General features: G+C 41.8%; 1 protein-coding gene and 1 pseudogene across 7 annotated transcripts in view; one reads left to right on the top strand and one right to left on the bottom strand.

Moving 5' to 3' along the window:
- mag (myelin associated glycoprotein) overlaps positions 1 to 11,819 on the bottom strand; it is an 18,185-nt gene extending 6,366 nt beyond the window's left edge. The window contains exons 1-3 of one of the 7 annotated variants that reach the window (XM_045709175.1): positions 11,663 to 11,819; positions 11,480 to 11,561; positions 579 to 947 (exon numbers count right to left, since the gene is read on the bottom strand). In XM_045709175.1, the coding sequence (XP_045565131.1) occupies positions 579 to 947; positions 11,480 to 11,561; positions 11,663 to 11,686 (475 nt within the window). In that variant the 5' untranslated portion in view covers positions 11,687 to 11,819. Of the gene's footprint in view, positions 1 to 578; positions 948 to 1,719; positions 1,828 to 1,899; positions 2,625 to 11,479; positions 11,562 to 11,662 lie in introns of those variants that run through there. The other 6 variants (NM_001140455.1, XM_045709177.1, XM_045709176.1 and 3 more) reach the window with 6 other exon arrangements.
- On the top strand, positions 2,773 to 22,817 carry LOC106588455 (formyl peptide receptor 2-like; annotated as a pseudogene).

The following is a 22,817-nucleotide window of genomic DNA, read 5'->3' as shown; positions in this document are numbered from 1 at the left end:
TTCCATCTTTGACGAGGCCACATAAATGGAATAGGTACTAGCTAGCGTAATAGTTAATATTTGCGCGCTAGCTCTGCATATTCAGCTAGTGTGTGTGCGCGATTGACTGGATTAACCTCACGTCAGTTACGTTCATTGAGTGCCTTTCAGACAGTAGACACGACCCCTCTGTTACCTTGCCAACTAAGGAACTGGCAGTGGATCAAACCATTGTGAGGCAAAGGGTGGGGGGGGTCGCAATCTTTTGAAACTTAAAAACGCGCTATTAAGTGTCTATAATCAGCACAATTGCTTTCATTGCGTATTATTAATATTATTTAAATTACATAGTTATGTTTCAGTGATATATTGGGGGGGACAAATCATATTTTTCCAAGGATGGGGGGGTCGTGTCCCCCCCGTCCCCCCCGGGATTTCCGCCCCTGATTATGGGGTATTGTATGTAGATTGATGAGGGGAAAAAAAATATATAATCCATTTTAGAATAAGGCTGTAATGGGACAAAATGTGGCAAAAGTGAAGGGAGCTGAATACTTTCCGAAGGCACTGTATTTCTTAGGAAAGGTAAAATGCAGTACCTGTATGATTGATATTTACACCTGGTAGAAAGCTATACTTGAGGGGATTTGTTCCAGCACATTCCAGCCTAAAGATATACGTGTCATCATATCCTGCAGAGAAACTGTTGAAAATAGTGGTGCAGTTCTTGTTCAACAGATTTCCCAACATCACTCCCTTGATGATGTTCTTGGCATCCGTTTGGGCTGAGTGGAAAACGATATTTCCCCATTCTGAATGTTTCTTCCAAAGCCCATGGAGTGTGCAGTTTTTCAAGGGAGCATCAAACTCGGCAGGGATCTGGAATCTACATGGGACCATTAGGCAGGATCCACCAACAGCCACAATGCTTTGGGGCATCCACAGACTCCACTGTTGGCAGAGAGCACCTGGAGAACACCGCACCATCAACAAACACTGAACCGCAAAACCTGGACTCAGGGATAGACGTAACATTGTAAACATAAAATCTGTCTGCCTTCATTTAGTATGATATGTTACGAATTACAATTCGTTTATGATATATCACGCATTTCAATTTGTATAGTATGTTAAGAATTTGCAAAATGTATGATATGCTACGAATTCCACTTTGCTGTGCAAATGTTAGCTACAGTTGGTGGCTATGTGGGGTTAGGGTTAAAATTACGGTTGAAGTTAGGGTTAGGTGTTAGGGGTTAGTTTTAGGGGAAGGTTTAGCTAACAGGCTAAGTACTACTGTAAGTAGTTGCAAAGTTGCTATTTCGTTAAAATGCTAAAGTTGTCCGTGATTTGATTAAAAAATGAGACCTTTGGGTTGCTAGACGTTCACCTCTACCCATCCTCCCCGACCAACCTCCCTCCTTCCTTTCGTTTTTTTTGGCATTAATAACCTTCTGTCTTATATTACGTTTGGTATGGTTACATATCATACTAATTTGAGTGTCACAGATTTACGTTTATTATATTACGTCTAGTCTATGAGACCAGGCTGAACAGCAAAACAAATTTCTCTACACACACACACACACGAAGATTTATCAATCTCACACACATTTGTTCAAACGTACAAGCACACATTGCAGAGTTGTTATCAGTAAAATGTCAGTAAAATTGTCAGTAAGTCTAAGTGTGTACCAGTTAAGAGGGACGTACAGTAAGCACAATTAGGGAGAAACTGACCTTTCAACAGAAAAATGGTGAAAGCAATAAACCACAGACCCATCTGTGATGTTGAGGTGCCTTTCACAGTAACAATACACCTCAAATAAACATAGAGACAGAAAAATACTGTGTTTATTGTGTAATGCTTCTGAGATACTCTAAATGTGTCTTTTAGATTAAATTAGGAAAAGGCCTTACCTGTGACTGAATAATAGAGATCATGGATATTGAGATGACAGATATATCCAAAATGGCACAGGGTGTTCAATCAAAGCAAGAAGCTGTCTTTTCTTTTATATGCATTGTGAAATAAAGGGAAATCCAAACCCTGTTTGCTTAATGCTGAACCAATGACAAACATCAGAATAAAGAGGATGTTTGCTACAGTTGATGGAACATTGGAACATTTGCAATTGGTTGCAACATTCTGACAGGACATCTCTGACTTCTCTATTGTAATAAGGCACAACGTGATGACTTGACACAGTCTGCCACCGGAGTGCAACATCCCCTTGTAGGAGCCACCAAAACTATCAGGGGCCTGAGGCATCCTGCAGATAGCTTTTATAAAGCTCTGTATACAGTCGTGCAGTACATGCATCAGTAAGACAGCTATTGGTACATTTGGAAAGTGATATACTCTAACTAATCATAAAGTCATAATTTATTACTATTGATTTTGGGCGCATTCGCCTCATTCTGGGTGTGTCTGTTGGCTGAACATAGAGAATACAGGCAGGAAGTGGACACTAGGTGTCACGGCTGTCGGAAGGATCGGACCAAAGTGCAGCATGGTTGTGGTTCCACATATTTATTCCGTGAAACATTTGCGATGCACCAATAACTTGAATAACAAAAACAACAAACCGTGACGCAGAGAGAAATAAACACTACTCAAAAGATAACAACCCACAAACACAAGTGGAAAAACCCCTACTTAAATATGATCTCCAATTAGAGACAACGAGGACAGGCTGCCTCTAATTGGAGATTATCCCAAAAACCCCAACATAGAAATAGAAACCTAGAATAACCACATAGAAATAGATAACATAGAAAACCACCCAAAAACACCCCCTGTCACGCCCTGACCTACTCTACTATAGAAAATGACATCTTACAAGGGTCAGGACGTGACACTAGGACTCCAGTTGAAGAGGGAAGAGCGTCTAACAACCGAGTAAGGCATGGGCAGTAGTACACATCCCCTTCCACACCCCCTATCTGCGTGAGCAGAGAGAGGGGATGGGAAAGCCGATGGGAGCGAGAGAGATGGAACGTGAGAAAGAGAGAGCGAGAGACAGGAAGTTCACAGATCTGATCACTTTTCTCTGGCCACTTCACCCAAGTGACACAATGATTTATGGCTGGAGTTCACATCACTTAGACACACAGACACACTCACACACACAGGAAGGACAGAGGAGATCGTGAGGATTGTCTGTAAACTAAAGACACACAGCTTAGAACTATGAACCTCCACACTTTGGTCAACCTCTGAAGCTAAACATGCTGGACAGCTACTACTGAAGCATCTCAACTCATAGGTAAGTATTATCAGTATGAATAACAACAACCATATACAGCGTTTTTTTGGCATTACTTTTCATATAGTTTCTTAAATCACTTTATTTGGATATTTTCAAATACAGGAGAGAATATTCTCTAGATGTTCTGACTATCTATACTGGCCACCCAAACTGTACACGTACGTAGTTGTAGCATGCTATAGCCTATTCTGGACAAATGATGAGATTCTGTGGATAGTTAGCTGAACAGATCATCTGTCAGGGACTATATAAAGAAATATGTTACCCTTTATCTGTGTCCATTGCTTTCCATTGCAATATCACCACTTGCCAGCTCAAATTGAGTTGCCAACAAAACGGATAATGATTAGCCACTGATATACATTACTAGATTAAAATATTGAGTAAAATCTAGGCTAGATATGGACGTTTTTTTTTCAGCATTCATTGAAACTTAATTTAGCCAGCAACAGTAAGTCATTGTGAACAAAGTTTCTTCTACCTTTACGAGCAGGGGCGAACAGCAGTTAATCACGTAGGCGAGCATAAATATTGTAGTAACACAAACAGTGCCATAAAACAGGAGGTGTAACAGAACAATGTAATCTTCATCATGTATACAATGAAGTCCAGAACAATCAGTCCACTGTGCTAGACACATTGCTCATGAAGTCGCCAGTACATACAGTATGTCAGTCACATCTAACGATATGACATAATTCTTTATCTTGACAATAAAGAAATGAAGCAGAAAGGATTTTACTTTGTAAGGTCTATTTACATGAATGAAATACATCCTCAAACTGATAAAGAACAACCAATGAATGTAGCCTGTCAATATTGACTTTGACCTAGTGCAGAGAGCCAGCTTTATGACAACGCAAGAATTTAGGGGGATTCAAATCGTATTAGCGTCATATCAAAGAAGCCTCTGCTCATGAAACAACACAAAACCGTACGAGAGGTGGAGTGAGTCCTTGGCTCATGGCACAATAACACATTCCTAATAGTCTTGCTCCTAGGTAAACCCCATCCCTTATATAGACTGGAAGCTTATTGGTTGCCAGACAACAGGACTATGTTTTGTTTTACTGTTTGCTCACTCATGGGAATATATATACAGTGCATTCGGCAAATATTCAGACCCCTTGAGTTTTTCAATATTTTGTTACATTACAGCCTTATTCTAAAATGGATTAAATCGTTTTTATTTCTCATCAATCTACACAAAACATCTGATAATGACAAGGCAAAAAAAAACCTTTTTTATATATTTTTGCTAATTTATTCAAAACAAAAACTTGGTCACTCTGACATAGGTCCAGAGTTCCTCTGTGGAGATGGGAGAACCTTCCAGAAGGACAACCATCTCTGCAGCACTACACCAATCAGGCCTTTATGGTAGAGTGGTCAGACGGAAGCCACTCCTCTGTAAAAGGCACATGACAGCAGCTCGCTTTGTCCTTTTAAAAAGGGTGCCTAAAGGACTCTCAGACCATGAAAAACAAGACTCTTTGGCCTGAATGCCAAGCTTCACATCTGAAGGAAACCAGGCACCGCTCATCACCTGGCCAATACTATCACTACGGTGAAGCATGGTGGTGGCAGCATCATACTATGGGGATGTTTTCAGAGGTAAACCAAATTAATTAATTTTAGAATAAGGCTGTAACCTCTTCTGCAGATTTACTATCTCACCACCAGGGGGTGTTGCAGCACCCCTACTTCTCGCAGCTATGACGCAGAGAGACTGGTCAAATGAGTCATAAGCCAAAAACATTTTATGATTCCTGTCTATGCATGCCTCTGGAAAGGAAATGGAGATACTGTATGCGAAGAGGATCAGGATGGCAGTCATGTTCAGACAACATTCCTTGTTGGACTGATATGTTTTAGGGGGATTGCAGACAGTATGTCAATATCCGATGAATTGTATAGTATGGAGGTTGGTGGAACCTTAATTGGGGCTCGTGGTAATGGCTGGAGTGGAATCGGTGGAATGGTGTCAAATACAAAGTGGAATGAGTGGAATGGTGTCAAATACATGAAACAGGTGTTGATATTCCATTTAGTCCATTCCAGCCATTATTATGAGCCGTCCTCCCCTCAGCAGCCTCCTGTGGTGTGCACTTTGGGAAAAGGTTAAAAAAAGGGTCAAACTGTGGGTAGTTCACAGTCCCAGACCCCCGCCACATACTCACAAAAATACACACACACGCCTTCCCAGTCATAGACATAGGAATGGACTGTCATGAATAGATTACATCATGCCTGGTACACAACATCCCATCTGAAGATTCAGAATACTTCCTAAACAGCAAAATATATTTCATTTTAATCTTAAAGTCAAGAATTTATAGAGTTCTGTTCATTTGTGACTATGAGTCCTCTTCCTGATAATATTAAACCTCTTAAGGATCCGCCCCGTTTTTAAAGTTTTTGCCTAAAATGACATACCCAAATCTAACTGCCTGTTGCTCAGGCCCTGAAGCAAGGATATGCATATTATTGGTACCATTTGAAAGGAAACCCTTTGAAGATTGTGGAAATGTGAATATAACACAATAGAACATGGAATGTAGGAGAATATAACACAATAAATCTGGTAAAAGACAATACAAAGAAAAAAAACGAATGTTCTTTTGTATTTTTTGTACCATCATCTTTGAAATGCAAGAGAAAGGCCATAATGTATTATTCCAGCCCAGGTGCAATTTAGATTTTGGCAACTATATCGCAGCAGTGTATGTGTAAAGTTTTAGACTGATCCAAGGAACCATTGCATTTCTGTTCAAAATGTTGCATCAAGACTTCCCAAATGTACCTAATTTGTTTATTAATAACTTTTCATTTTCAAAATTGTGCACTCTCCTCAAACAATAGCATGGTATTCTTTCACTGTAATAGCTACTGTAAATTGGACAGTGCAGTTAGATTAACAAGAATTTAAGCTTTCTGCCAATATCAGACATATCTATGTCCTTGGAAATGTTCTTGTTACTTACAACCTCATGCTAATCACATTAGCCTACGTTAGCTCAACCGTCTCTTGGACAGGACACCTATCCCGAAGAAGTTTTTAACTGACTGGCTGCTGGCTGTGACAAAGTGTTCTACCATTAGAGGAAACAGTGTTACACAATATGACTCATCTATAGGAAAGCCATTAAGTATAATGTAGATTAGAAGGAAGTCATTCTGTGTATTCAAACTATTGTCGCCCTTTTTTACAGAATGACACCAAACGCCACACTTCTGTTCTTCCTCGTCACCTCAGCCGCCCGAGATGACGAAGCCAAGGTGGTGGACATCGATGCCGTCATGAACAAATTAAACATTGTCCTTCTCACGCTGACCATTGTATTGGGCACCACGGGCAACTCTGTAGTCATCTGGGTGGCAGGCTTCAAGCTCAATCCTACCGTCACCAATGTGTGGCTGGTCAACCTGGCCGTGGCCGACCTCATCTTCTGCCTGAGCCGTGTGCTCTCACTGACCAAGAAGCTCTTCTTCGACTACTGGCCGTTCGGCATCTTCTTATGCAAGTTCAATGGCTTCTTCAGGTATACCAACATGTTCTGCAGTGTGTTCCTGCTCGCCGTCATCAGCATGGACCGGACGCTCTGCATCTGGTACCCCGTCTTTACCAAACGGCGTAGGACGATCTGCGCCGCCCGCCTGGTGAGCGCCGGCGTGTGGGCAGTGGCGGCCATTTTGAGCGCCCCCTACTTCGCCTACCGCAGGGTTTACTTGGACAAGAACAACCTGAGCAAGTGCTCTCTGGAGGACAATGAGCCGAATGGCGATAATAGCGCTAAGCTAGCGCTCTACCTAATGCGCTTCCTATGCGGTTTCCTGCTTCCTTTCCTCATCATCCTCTGCTGCTACATCCTAGCAGGGTTAGGCATCCGACGCACCCGCCTGTTGGGCAAGTCACGTCCACTCCGTATCCTGGTATCGCTGGTCTGTGCCTTCTTCCTGTGCTGGGCGCCATACCACTGCCTCCTACTGGCAAAGATGGTGAACAGCAACAGTACGGTGGTGAAGGTGGGGCTGACAGGGGCCACAGGCTTTACCTACTTCAACAGTTGCGTGAACCCGCTGCTGTACTTCTGTATGGGGTTGGACATGAGAGGGTCGAGGTTCAGGCAGACCTTAGTGGGGGTGTATCGGAGAGCACTAGCCGATGACAGAGATGGTCGCTCCACGCAGTCCAACGAGCGCACAGTGGATGATAGCTCTGGCTCTGCGTCACAACCTACACTCAGTCTCAAGTGAATGTGGCCCACATCTGAGGGAAGTCACATTTGAATTTTCCATATTGCTGACACCTCATTCACTCTCATTGATGATACAAAGAGGGGAAAATAAAGAGTTGAGAGAAAATAGGTAGAGGGGAGTCAGAAGAAGAGGATGTGATCTGGACAACTTGACTTGAGGAAGCGTGGTGGTCGCTTGTTTCTCTTTTAGTCACCACATTGCTCCTCCTAGTCAGACTGTCTCTATCATGTCTCAGTCATATGACTGGTCTCTCCTTCAGACTAACTGTATCAGAAGTGAACAAAGTGGCTTAGCTTAAGCTCTGTGGTTGCCAGATCAGATAAAACCGGAGGGCCACGTTTCCACTTAATATGCAACGTCAGACACCACACTCACAGCGGAAGAGAAATGAAAACCACAATTCACTTTCTGACTCTCTCTCGCTCTCTCCCTCCTTCCCTCTCACTCACTCTCTCTCTCTCTTTCTCTCATTCTCCTCTCTCTGATTATATTTTTCAGGACTCTTGTACTAAAATAAAAAGTGTGAAAGAGACAATTCAGCCAAGATCTATTTATCTTTTGATAAATATTCTCAATGAGAATCAAAACTGTTTTCCTGTATTGTCTGAAACTGTGTAGCTGGCGGTGTCATTCATGAAAGGCCTAAATGCCCAGGATGCAGAGAAACAGAAATCCCCCTCAGCACAATGGAGGAAAGGAACATAAATGGATGGGAACAAACAGAACAGACCAGCCAGCCGCACCCTCCTTCCTCTCATCTTTTTGATGCTCTGTCCTTTATCGATGTAAATTTCTTTTTTTAATCAATGTGTCACGTCCTGGCCAGTATAAGGGTTAATTGTCATTTTAGTTTGGTCAGGACGTGGCAGAGGGTATTTGTTTTATGTGGTTCAGGGTGGTGTGTTAGTTAGGAGGGCGTTTGATTTATTATTTCCGGGTTTTGAGTTATGGTCTATGTTGTATTTCTATGTGTAGTCTGGTTGATCTATTTCTATGTTGAGTTAATTGGGGTGGACTTCCAATTGAAGGCAGCTGTGTGGTGTTGCCTTTGATTGGAAGTCCTATATTAGTTGGGTGTGTTTGTCTGTGTATTTGTGGGAGATTGTTCTGTGTTTAGCCTTGTCAGACTGTTTTGTTGATCGGTTGTTCTTTTTTTTGTTGTTGTTATTTTTGTACGTTCATTCTGAGTTTATTAAATGTCAAGATGAGCTTACACATACCTGCTGTGTTTTGGTCCTCCATTACCAACGACAATCGTGACACAATGTGCGTAAAACAAATTGACCAATTGCCATTGTCGAGAAAGTACCATGCCACATTCTTCAACCAACATGTTGACCTATAGGAAGAGGGAACTCCTACTGTATGTCTGATTTGTCATGAGTCAAAAGGTCTTGAATTGAGCAACATGTGAAATAATAAAATGGGTTGAAGGCAGTGGGGTGAAGGGTGCTGCTGTGTATGTAAGTACACAAGTTATGTTTTTCTTTGCTTCTGTTTCAGCAACACACATCCTCTATAGTTGTTTTTTTCACTGATCATCATTCACAAGGGGGCGACAAAGGTTTTCTTGATGTCTTCTCATTTGTTGTGAAAGCAAAAGAGTCCCTCTTGTCTCGTTGTCTTCCCTTGCTAGCAAGTTGGCTGAACACTGCAAGCTAGCTGGCCTTTTGAAATAATTGGATGTCTAATCAAATAATATTAAATGGCAAATACTTTCCGGTGTAACCTACAACATTATCCCAATTTGATTTGCTGCTTCAATGTATTGGCTCCCATATCAGCTAAACATAGAATGTCAGAATTCTTTTGTCGGAGCCCCTCCTGTTTTAAGCCCCACCTGTTTAGCTAAAAAAAGTAATGTTGCCTGTTTTGCATGCTATTTTGGCATTAATATTATATATCAAAATTATTACTGAGTTAATAAAGCTGCATACAAACATGTTCTCTTTGTTGCACTCTTGAGTAAGACAGCTCCAAAATGCAGGTGTTTCAGCCTAGCTCAGTTTTTTCTGTGGTGGAGAGGCAGCCAGTGGAAAATACAGAGTGTAGGGGTTGGTAATCTTCTCTAGTTGTGCCGTGATTGGCTCAGTGTTCTGTCACTCATGGGGACACTATGTCACCACAAAATCTACAGGGAGAGCTAGAAAGTTCAAGCCCCCTTGGGAGCTGTCATAGATTTACATTAGAAGTGCCCATCCAAGAAGGCTCAAGGTCATTGGCCACAGATAAAATGACATCAAATCACGTTATATCTACCGTAGCTTTGATTGGACATGTCCACATCATACTTTTAAAATCTTAGCTAGCAAGCTAGACAAGCAGTCATCATGAATCACGTCGGCAAATCCTTTTCAATCCTTGTTATATGAATAGAAATGATAGATAAAACGTATCAGTGCTCATCGGCCATTGGATATTAACATTACACAACAAGTTGGAAATCGCAAATTCAGCAATGAGTGGTTTGGAAGGAATCAGTGGCTAACTGCAAGTGTTGCAAAGTAATCACTATTTTTCTTCCACTGCCTGCTATTCGGTGGTGGTGTGTGGTCTAAGTCTGTGTTTAAGGGTCTCTTTTCCAAGCTTAAAAGGATAAACATTCACACGCAACACCATGGACCAGAAAAGGTTGAATACATAGGCCATGTTGTTAATCCAGCATGACTTCTGCCGTCGTCAAAACAGCTGGAAACTCAGAACTGGGAAATCTCAGACTACAGTGAGTTCAAGACAACTGGGAACTTTGAAAAAAACAAGCTCCGACTGAGAAAAAAAGTTTTGAATGGTCATCCAACTCGGAATTCCGAGTTGAGAACTCACGCCTCCTTCTAGAGCTCCGACCTGAAGATCACTGACGTCATGATTCAACCTTGTTTTTTTTCAGAGTTCCCAGTTGTCTTGAAAGCACCATAAATCCAGAGGATGCCAGACTTTGATGATTTTCCCACGAGAAGGACTGCCACGCAACCTTCCTGTTCAGGTGAGCACAGCACAACAAGTCCAAAAATGTATTGTATGCTGCTGCATAAATTATGTAATATGCCAGGGAGATGTGTATACTTTCGCTTAGAAAATAATACTAAGTGTATGTTGTGTAGTAAGATGTTAGTAGCCCATGTGCCTCACCCAATAGTTTGGTCCCTTTCCCCTTCATAACTTAGCCTACTGTTCTGACTTGGTGGTGCACATTTAGCCTATAGCCTGTTTTAGAGAAACGTTATCATCGAATATTGTAAGAGCTTTCATTGTCTGCTTATATGCCCCCTTTATTTGTCCTACAGTTCTGACTTGGTGTACAGAGAGTATATTGTAAAAATGGCCCATGTTCTGAACTCTGTCGCTGTACATTTCAAAAGTGCTGAACAAATAGTTATATTGACTACGTCCGTATTAGCTCGCTCGTTAATGTCTTAATCCAAATTACGGATTGCCTCTTATCTGCTCATTGTTCCCTTATGTCATAGTTTGTACAACTCAATTGTCAGTAGAAACCACATTTGTCAGCCATATCAGCTATGTTTTTTAAAAAGGATTCACTCCATGGTGCTGAAAAGAAAGCTCTGCTGTTGGGACAGCTTAAAGTAGGCCCTAACAGTTTGTGGGCACTGTTTGTCACCGTTATAGTGCAATTCATGTATTGTTTAGTGTTGTGTTGTGTAGTGGCGTTGCTGGCATGCATAAAAAGAAATAACAATGTTACGTTTGCCCCATGCTAAAATCGACACTGATCTTCTTTGATTTATTGTTTGAACAGTCGCTAAGATTATATTTATTTATCAATGCCAAATAGGCTGCTTATTTAGTGCCAAGCTAAACTGAGACCGTAATCTTGAAATTTAAGTGATTTTAAAGATGATTAGCTGTGAAATAATCACATTTATAATTAAACAATATGTTATCAGTAAAATGTCAGTAAAATTGTCAGTAAGTGTATCAGTTAAGAGGACAATCAGGAAGAAACTGACCTTTCAGCAGAAAAATGGTGAAAGCAATAAACCACAGACCCATCTGTGATGTTGTTGAGGTGCCTTCCACAGTAACAATACACTTCAAATAAACATAGAGACAGACAAATACTGTGTTTATTGTGTAATGCTTCTGAGATACTCTAAATGTGTCTTTTAGATTAAATTAGGAAAAAGCCTTACCTGTGACTGAATAATAGAGATCATGGATATTGAGATGACAGATATATCCAAAATGGCACAGGGTGTTCAATCAAAGCAAGAAGCTGTCTTTTCTTTTATATGCATTGTGAAATAAAGGGAAATCCAAACCCTGTTTGCTTAATGCTGAACCAATGACAAACATCAGAATAAAGAGGATGTTTGCTACAGTTGATGGAACATTAGAACATTTGCAATTGGTTGCAACATTCTGTGACAGGACATCTCTGACTTCTCTATTGTAATAAGGCACAACGTGATGACTTGACACAGTCTGCCACCGGAGTGCAACATCCCCTTGTAGGAGCCACCAAAACTATCAGGGGTCAGGGGCATCCTGCAGATAGCTTTTATAAAGCTCTGTATACAGTCGTGCAGTACATGCATCAGTAAGACAGCTATTGGTACATTTGGAGAGTGATTAACTCTAACTAAAATCTGCAATAAAACAAAATATTGTGATTGAATGATGCATTTAGATCCTTATATAAAGTAGTATCATTTGATACTTTGAGATTGGGATGGCACCATGAAAAAGCCCTTATCTTGACCTAATTAGCTACTAACTACACCATCATTCATCATAAAGTCATAATTTATTGAGGCATTCACCTCATTCTGGGTCTGTTGGCTAAAAATAGAGAATACATGCCGGAAGTGGACACTCTAGGACTCCAGGGAAGAGTGTCCAACGACCGAGTAAGGCATGGTCAGTAGTGCACACCCCCTTCCAACTCTTGCCCCTTGTATCTGTGTGAGCAGAGAGAGGAGGTGGGAGATAGGGAATGGGAGCAAAAGAGATGGAGCGTGAGAAAGAGAGAGCGAGAGGCAGGAAGTTCACTTTTCTGTAGCCTTTTCACCCAAGCGGCACAATGACTTGTGGTTGGGGGCCACATAATTTAGACATGCACACACAGACACACTCACAGGAAGGATAGAGAAGATCGTGAGGATTGTAGGGACCCAGACCTATCTGTAAACTAAAGACACACAGCTTAGAACTATGAACCTCCACACTTTGGTCAACCTCTGAAGCTAAACATGCTGGACAGCTACTACTGAAGCATCTCAACTCATAGGTAAGTATTATCAGTATGAATAACAACAACCGTATACAGCGTTTTTTTGGGATTACTTTTCATTTAGTTTCTTAAATCACTTTATTTGGATATTTTCAAATACAGGAGAGAATATTCTCTAGATGTTCTGACTATCAAGAGACGATTGCTTTGATTTAGTAAACTCTTTTGACATGAAGCAACTTCGTCTTCTGACTATCAATACTGGCCATTCAAGCTGTACACGTACGTAGTTGTAGCATGCTATAGCCTATTCTGGACAAATGATGAGATTCTGTGGATAGTTAGCTGAATATATACAGATCGTCCGTCAGGGACTATATAAAGAAGATACTGTACGTTACTCTTTATCTGCGTCCATTGCTTTCCATTGCAATATCATCAAATGCCAGCTCAAATTGAGTTGCCGACAAGACGAATAATGATTAGCCACTGATATATATATAACTACTGTAGATGAAAATATTGAGTAAAGTCTAGGCTAGATATGGACTGTTTGTTTTGCAGAATTTATTGAAACTTAATTTAGCCAGGAACAGTAAGTAATTGAAAACAAAGTTTCTTCTACGTTTACGAGCAGGGGCGAACAGCATCTGTCAGTCACATCTAACAATAAGACATCATTCTTTATCTTGACAATAAAGAAATCAAACAGAAATAGTATCTCATGTTTATCAAAGACAAATTATCGGATTTTACTTTGAAATACATCCTCAAACTGATAAAGAACAAACAATGAATCTACCCTGTCAATATTGACTTTGACCTAGTGCCAAGAGCAAGCATTATGGCAACGCAAGTATTTACATGGGAATGCAAATTGTATTAGCGTCATATCAAAGAAGCCTCTGCTCATAAAACAACACAAAACCGTACGAGAGGTGGATTGAGTCCTTGACTCATTGCACAATAACACATTCCTAATAGTCTTGCTCCTAGGTAAACCCCATCCCTTATATAGACTGGAAGCTTATTGGTTGCCAGACAACAGGACTATGTTTGTTTTACTATTGGCTCACTGAAGGGAATATACATATACAGTGCATTCGGAAAGTATATGAGTAAAGAATCTGAATACTTATGTAAATGTGATATTTCAGTTTTTTTGCTTTTATACATCTCAAAATGTTTCTAAAAACCTGTTTTTGCTTTGTCATTATGGAGTATTGTGTTTTGATTGATGAGTATAAAAAACAATTGAATCCATTTTAGAATAGGGCTGTAATAACATAACAAAATGTGGAAAAAGTGAAGGGGTCTGAATACTTTCCAAATGCACTGCTCACTGATTGGAATATTCAGCTCTTCTGCAGTTTTACTATCTCACCACCAGTGGAGCTGCAACACCCTCAGCACCCCTACTTCCCACGGCTATGATCCAAAGAGACTGGTCACATCAAGGCTGTTACCGCCACAGCAGCGGTCACGAGTCATGGAGTTAGTCAAATTCAAATTTCATGTGAAGTCACGGTAATTCGGCTTCTCCAAGCTCTGATGCTGCTGATGGTCATTAGTAGCCTACCAAACTTGCTGACTGCCTGGTACTCACCACTCTATTGTCACTCTGAGATCAATGCAAATGTCATCGAAAATCTAATCAAACACTAAATGAGAGCCCATCAGCTCATTTTGCACAATAGGCTATGCAATTGCGTGAGAAAACAGAGTGATGGCCTCTACTAAAAAGAAGAGGATCCCATCAGCTAGGGCTACTATATTTATTTCTCAACTTTCCTAATATTGAGCACCTTGCTTCTCTTTACAGCATGAAAATGAACCTTGGGAAAAGCGTCCTCCATTCACTATTTAAGTGCATAGATGAAATATGTATTTTTTTTACCCTGCCCCTGTTTCGAGACAGGTGCATGATAATGGTCCATTCCAAATCAAAACAAATTTCACAGATATTATTTAGTATATGTAAATGCAATATTAAATTAAGAATAGTGTGATGAGTGGCAATATTAGCCTACTTGTGAATGAAATATTATCACTTGTGAATGATGCCCAGCATAAGGCAAGAAACAGAGCAGACCTTTTTTTTGCTACTTTTTCAAATCATAGTCCCACACATCATGTAGCCTAGCCCATCGGCCTATATGTTTTGATAAGGTTTGCATCACAACTAAAGTGGTCATGTAACTGTAGATTCTAACTGGCTTACATACGCAGTGCGTGAGTTTCAAGTTTGGGGAAGATCATTTTCACCTTTAAAATGCACCTTTATAATAGAAGCATTACATGGGTAATCCCATTTCTTTCACATTTGATAATGGTGTTTTCCAGCTAATGGAACATTCGGTTTATAGCCTACTGCCGTTTGTGCACTGCTGCACAAATAGTTTGTCAACATTTTAAGCTAAACGTTCTGATCTGTTGCATCAGCCTCATTGCGTTTTTCTTTTCATGCTAGCAGTTGTATAAATTTGGGATCTATCGCATCCCACAACTGTCCCAGACTATGTTTGGAATATTTATTACTCGCACAGAATAGGTCAACTTTTGTACTATGGGGGATAGTAGATTGACATAGGCTAGTGCTTTTGTTGTTCATTAGGCCTACTCATCTTGTTGGCTGACGAAAAGTAAATTCTTCCAAAATCTTTAATACGTTAATACGTGCCTCGGAATTGGATGAGGACGCATGCAGTTGCCACCCCGATATGTCTGTCTTCAACCTGTGAGAAAGACCCGATCACTTGACTGAGAGCCATGTGAGTGAGAGGTGCTTTAGAGCACGCAGCACGCAGGGAGAAGGGAATTATAATTATCGTATTCAGCCTAAGGGCACAACCGCCACTGGCCGCAAAATGTATGGATTCTTTTAGGGGGCATTATGGTCAAACAAAGGGGATGCCACTGGGAAATTCGAGGCATTATCAAGTGCTTGTCAAATTGTGAATGAGAGACTGATGCGGTATGTACAGCCTGCACAAAAAATAAAGCAGAGCTCATGCCTTTCATGTGACTTCTTTCAAATCATCATTAGAGTCTCATCATGCAGCCTTACAATGTATTAAAAATCAAACCATATACCCCAACATTTGTATCGCAACTAAAGTTACATAAATAACTCTAAATTAAGCATATAGGAGTACCTGTTTCTTTGTTAACCACTCAACACAGAATTGCCACATGTGCGCACTCCCTCAAATTGTTTGGAGAAAATAGCATAGCCAGATCAGGATCTAACATAAGGACAACTCAGAGTATGCTATTCTGTTCTTCTGAAATAGACTACATTTTCTTCATATCATGTTTCTTTAGACCTGTCTAAAATAAATAATGGATTTATTGTGAAGGTGTAGGCTATATTGTGTGGAAGCCAGGAGATGCAAAATGTGTTTGTTAATTAACTGTCACATACCGTGAGACCGGCAATTATTTGCTAGACAATCACCGGCTGATGAAATTTCATGACCGCCACAGCCCTAGTTATAAGCCAAAACCATTATACGATTCCTGTCTATGCATGCCTCTGGAAAGGAAATAGAGATACTGTATGCAAAGAGGACCAGGATGGCGATCATGTTCTTACAAGTTCCTTGTTGGACTGATATATTTTAGGTGGAATGCAGAGAGTATGTCAATATCCAATGAATTGTATAGTATGTGAGTGTGCACCACAGGAGGTTGGTCAAATCAAATCAAACTTTATTTGTCACATGCGCCGAACAGGTAGACCTTACCGTGAAATGCTTACTTACAAGCCCTTAACCAACGATGCAGTTCAAGAAAAAGTTAAGAAAATATTTACCAAATAAACGAAAGTAAAAAATTATCAAAAGTAACACAATTAAATAACAATAACGAGGCTATATACAGGGGGTACCGGTTTCCGAGTCAGTGTGCGGGGGTACAGGTTAGTCGAGGTAATTTGAACATGTAGGTAGGGGTAAAGTGACTATGCATAAATAATAAATAGCGAGTAGCAGCAGTGTAATAACAAATGGGGTGGGGGGGCAATGTAAATAGTTCGGGTGGCCATTTAATTAATTGTTCAGCAGTCTTGTGGCTTGGGAGTAGAAGCTGTTAGGGAGCTGTGGGGACGTTGTATTGATTAATGTGATGACTGCTGTTCCTCGATTGATTAACTGTTTATAGTTATGTGATTAAATTAATCAGGTACTTATTAACTCAGTAACCTGGGGCACCATGGGAAAGTTTGGTTTTATTGAGTTTCTATTTCCCAAATTAACTAAAAAAAATATCAGAATATCAATTTTACAACAGTTGCTAATTAATTAATTTCCTTTACAGTCTTATCCTGAACATCGCATAATCTGGGAATCTGCACAAATCCGAGTCCCACTAAATAAGTCTGTACCATACCAATTGAGTTTATTATTTATTTACTAACAAGCTAAAAGGATAATATAAGATACACAAACACACAGTCTAGGCTATTGATTAGAACTTAATACAATGAAACAGGTCCCTAGCGGGCCAACACAATATGACACATTACACAAATGGAGATTTAAAAAGAGAGAGAAAGAGAGAAAAGCACACTTGGGTACATTTGTAAACTATGCTTAGTTTAGCCCTAACCTTGCCCCGAACTGCCGCTCTTATGGGTCAGAATATAATGATGTAATTACGTGTCAAAGGTCTCGGATGGGGTATCTCCTCATGGACCGAGATCCTCCTTCTCCTCTGATGGCGACACCTGTTGTTACCGGGTGTAACTATCTGATTGTCCACACGATGTCAGTGTCACATTGAGGGAGAGGTTGTTGTCCTGGCACCACACTGCTAGATCTCTGACCTCCCTATTGACTGTCTCATCGTTGTCAGTAATCAGGCCTACCACTGTTGTGTCGTCAGTTGTGGTGTTGGAGTCGTGTTTGGCACGCAGTCGTGGGTGAACAGGGAGTACAGGAGGGGACTAAACACGTACCCCTGAAGGGTCCCCCGTGTTGAGGATCAGCATGGCAGACGTGTTGTTGCCTACCCTTACCACCTGGGGGAGGCCCGTCAGGGAGTCCAGGATCCAGTTGCAGAGGGAGGTGTTTAGTCCCAGGGTCCTCAGCTTAGTAAGGAGCTTTCTGGGCACTATGTTGTTGAACGCTGAGCTGTAGTCAATGAACAGCATTCTCACATAGGTGTTCCTTTTGTCCAGCTGGGAAAGGGCAGTGTGGAGTGCAATTAAGATTGCGTCATCTGTGGATCTGTTGGGGCGGTATGCGAATTGGAGTCGGTCTAGGGTATTCGGGATGATGCTGTTGATGTGAGCCATGACCAGCCTTTCAAAGCACTTCAAAGCTACCGAAGTGAGTGCTATGGGGAGGTAATCATTTAGGCAGGTTACCTTCGCTTCCTTGGGCACAGGGACTACGGTGGTCTGCTTGAAACATGTAGGTAGTACAGACTCGGTCAGGGAGAGGTTGAAAATGTCAGTGAAGACACTTGTTTGAATGTTGACCTGCTTAAAGGTCTTGCTCACATCGGCTACTGAGAGCGTTATCACACAGTCGTCCGGAACATCTGGTGCTCTCATGCATGCTTCAGTGTTGCTTGCCTCGAAGCGAGCATAAAAGGCATTTAGCTCGTCTGGTAGGCTCGCGTCATTGGGCAGCTCGCAGCTGGGTTTCTCTTTGTAGTCCGTAATAGTTTTCAAGCCCTGCCATATCCGACGAGCATCAGAGCCGGTGTAGTAGGATTCAATCTTAATCCTGTATTGACGCTTTGCCTGTTTGATGGTTCGTCTGAGGGCATAGCGTGATTTCTTATAAGCGTCCGGATTAGTGTCCCGCTCCTTGAAAGAGGCAGCTCTAGTCTTAAGCTCAATGCAGATGTTGCCTGTAATCCATGGCTTCTGGTTGGGATATGTACGTACGGTCACTGTGGGGACGACGTCGTCGATGCACTTATTGATGAAGCCGATGACTGAGGTGGTACACTCCTCAATGCCATTGGATGAATCCCGGAACATATTCCAGTCTGTGCTAGCAAAACAGTCCTGTAGCGTAGCATCCACGTCATCTGACCACTTAGGTATTGAGCGAGTCACTGGTACTTCCTGCTTTAGTATTTGCTTGTAAGCAGGAAGCAGGAGGATAGAATTATGGTCAGGTTTGCCAAATGGACGGCGAGGGAGAGCTTTGCATGCATCTCTGTGTGTGGAGTAAAGGTGGTCGAGAGTTTTTTTTCCTCTGGTTACGCGTGACATGCTGGTAAAAATTTGGTAAAACGGATTTAAGTTTGCCTGCCACTATGAACGCCGCTTCTGGATGAACATTTTCTTGTTTGCTTATGGCCTTATACAGCTGGTTGAGTGCGGTCTTAGTGCCACCATCAGTTTATGGTGGTAAATAGACGGCTACGAATAATATAGATGAGAACTCTCTTGGTAGATAGTGTGGTCTACAGCTTATCATAAGGTACTCTGTCCTCAGGCGAGCAATACCTCGAGACTTCTTTAATATTAGACATTGCGCACCAGCTGTTATTGACAAAAAGACACACACCCCCACCCCTCATCTTACCAGACGTAGCTTCTCTGTCTTGCCGGTGCATGGAAAATCCTGCCAGCTCTATATTATCCATGTCGTTGTTCAGCCACGACTTGGTGAAAAATAAGATATTACAGATTTGAATGTCCAGTTGGTATTATAGTCTTGATCGTATAACATCCATTTTGTTTTCCAATGATTGCACGTTGGCCAATGGTAGTGGAGGTTTACTCACTCACCTACAAATTCGCAGAAGGCAGCCCGATCTCCGCCCCATTTTTCTCCGTATTTTCTTCATGCAATGACGGGGATTTGGGCTCGTTTCTGAGAAAGAAGTTATTCCTTTGCGTCGGACTCATTAAAATAAAAATCTTTGTCCAGTTCGAGGTCAGTTATCGTCGTTCTGATGTTCAGAAATTATTTTCAGTGATAAGAGATGGTAGTAGCAACATTATGTACAAAATAAGTAAAAAAATAAGTTACAAACATCTCAAAAAAACTAACAAAATAGCACAGTTGGTTAGGAGTCCGTAAAATGGCAGCCATCCCGTCCGGCACCTTAATTGGGGAGAACGGGCTCGTGGTAATGGCTAAAGCGGAATGAGTGGAATGGTGTCAAATACATGAAACAGGTGTTTGATTCCATTCCATTTACTCCGTTACAGCCATTATTTTGAGCCGTCTTCTCCTCAGCAGCCTCCTGTGGTGTGCACTTTGTCAAAACATTTTTTTTAAAGGGTAAAACTGTGGGTAGTTCACAGTCCCAGACCCCCGCCACATACTCAACCAGATACATACACACACAGACAAAGAATGACACAGACATAGAAATAGACTGTCATGAATAGATTACATCATGCCTGGTACACAATATCCCATCTGAAGATTCCATATACTTCCTAACGTCAAGAATTTATAGAGTTCTGTCCATTTGTGACTATGAGTCCTCTTCCCGATAATAATAACTGACTGGCTATTGGCTGTGATAAAGTGTTCTACCATTAGAGGAAACAGTGTTACACAATATGACTCATCTAGAGGAAAGCCATTAAGTATAATGTAGATTAGAAGGAAGTCATTCTGTGTATTCAAACTATTGTCGCCCTTTTTTACAGAATGACACCAAACGCCACCCTTCCGTTCGTCCTCGTCACCTCAGCCGCCCGAGATGACAAAGCCAAGGTGGTGGACATCGAGGCCATCATGAACAACTTAATCATTGTCCTTTACACACTGACCATTGTATTGGGCACCACAGGCAACTCTGTAGTCATCTGGGTGGCAGGCTTCAAGCTCAAGCCCACCGTCACTAATGTGTGGCTGGTCAACCTGGCCGTGGCCGACCTTATCTTCTGCCTGAGCCGTGTGCTCTCACTGACCAAGAAGCTCTTCTTCGACTACTGGCCGTTCGGCATCTTCTTATGCAAGTTCAATGGCTTCTTCAAGTATACCAACATGTTCTGCAGTGTGTTCCTGCTCGCTGTCATCAGCATGGACCGGACGCTCTGCATCTGGCACCCCGTCTTTACCAAACGGCGTAGGACGATCTGCGCCGCCCGCCTGGTGAGCGCCGGCGTGTGGGCAGTGGCGGCCATTTTGAGCGCCCCTACTTCGCCTACCGCCAGGTTTACCTCGGCAAGAACAACCTGAGCAAGTGCTCGCTAGATGTCAAGGAGTCAACGAAAGGCGATAACAGGGCTAAGCTAGCGCTCTACCTAATGCGCTTCCTATGCGGTTTCCTGCTTCCTTTCCTCATCATCCTCTGCTGCTACATCCTAGCAGGGTTAGGCATCCGACGCACCCGCCTGTTGGGCAAGTCACGTCCCCTCCGTATCTTGGCATCGCTGGTCTGTGCCTTCTTCCTGTGCTGGGCGCCCTACCACTGCCTCCTACTGGCAAAGATGGTGAACAGCAACAGTACGGTGGTGAAGGTGGGGCTGACAGGGGCCACAGGCTTTGCCTACTTCAACAGTTGTGTGAACCCGCTGCTGTACTTCTGTATGGGGTTGGACATGAGAGGGTCGAGGTTCAGGCAGAGCTTAGCGGGGGTGTACCGGAGAGCACTAGCCGATGACAGAGATGGTCGCTCAGTGGATGATAGCTCTGGCTCTGCATCACGACTTGCAATGGTGAATGTGGCCAACATCAGTCTCAAGTGAATGTGGCCAAAGTCTGAGGGAAGTCACATTTGGTATGAGGAGGAGTTTCTGTCCTTATTAGCTCACAGGCTAGTTATAGCTGAATAGCTTGTGTAGACAAACATTTTTCATATTTATTTTCAGTTGGGATACATATAGACATAGAGTAACTGTGAATTTATGTAAATGCCTCAGGAAATAATTGTCACACTTTCGAAGTGTTATGTGATGAAAATCACAGGAAAAAAGTGGAACTGTGCCTAGAATATATAAAATAACATATCAGGAGGAAGTGGTACAACTTCTGGGGAAAGTCATAGATGACTTCAATCACGCTATGTTTTACTAAGTGTCATGTTTGGAAAACATGGAAAAGTGGGAAAACAAGGATATTTATTCCCATTTTTCATCCCATGAGACAAGATTGTAATTGGAAATGACGAAATTGGGGAGAAAAAGGGGAGTAAAATGTAGTTTACCGGTGTAAACTACAACATTATCCCAATTTGATATGTTGCTTAAGGGACAGCTCACAATTTACTGGGGGGAATGGGGTGGTCCAAAATAGGGGAGGGTTTGTGGTTTTTTATTGGGCACTGGGTTTACTAGATAATTTCTTCCATCCTAGCCAAATGTCCTCATCTGCTTGCATGCGCCTCCTCTATATCAAGGTGTTTTGTTACTCCCTTAAATGCACATGCTTTTCCGTGTGCTAACTTTAACTATACCACAGGTCAGTATAGTCTACCAGTCTAACGGTCTGTCCAGCATTCATAGTGACAATAGTGGTAGGTGGGTCATTTGTCCAGATCTGCAATAGGCTAACTAACAATCACACCACACATAAAACCATTCAAAGCTGCACCTTAATTCACTCTCATTGATGATTCAAAGGGGGGGAAATAAAGTTGAGAGAGAATAGGAAGAAAGGTAAAGGGAGTCAGAAGAAGAGGATGTGATCTGGACAACTTGACTTGAGGAAGCGTGGTGGTCGCTTGTTTCTCTTTTAGTCACCACATTGCTCCTCCTAGTCAGACTGTCTCTATCATGTCTCAGTCATATGACTGGTCTCTCCTTCAGACTAACTGTATCAGAGGTGAACACAGAGGCTTAGCTTAAGCTCTGTGGTTGCCAGATCAGATAAAACCGGATGGCCACGTTTCCACTTAATATGCAACGTCAGACACCACACTCACAGCGGAAGAGAAATGAAAACCACAATTCAACTCGCTTTATGACTCTGTCGCTCCTTCCTTCCCTGTCTCTCTTTCTCTCTCTCTATCTTCTTCTCCTCTCTCTGATTATATTTTACAGAAAGAAAAGTGTGAAAGAGACAATTCAGCTGACATCTATTTATCTTTTGATAAATATTCTCAATGAGAATCAAAGTCCCACCTGTTTTGAGCCCCACATGTTTAACAAAAAAAAGTTACAATTATTTTTGACTTAATAAAGCCACATACAA

This window comes from Salmo salar, chromosome ssa27 (assembly GCF_905237065.1).
Source record: "Salmo salar chromosome ssa27, Ssal_v3.1, whole genome shotgun sequence".
NCBI lineage: Eukaryota > Metazoa > Chordata > Actinopteri > Salmoniformes > Salmonidae > Salmo > Salmo salar.
This window is presented reverse-complemented; position numbering and strand designations above follow the sequence as displayed.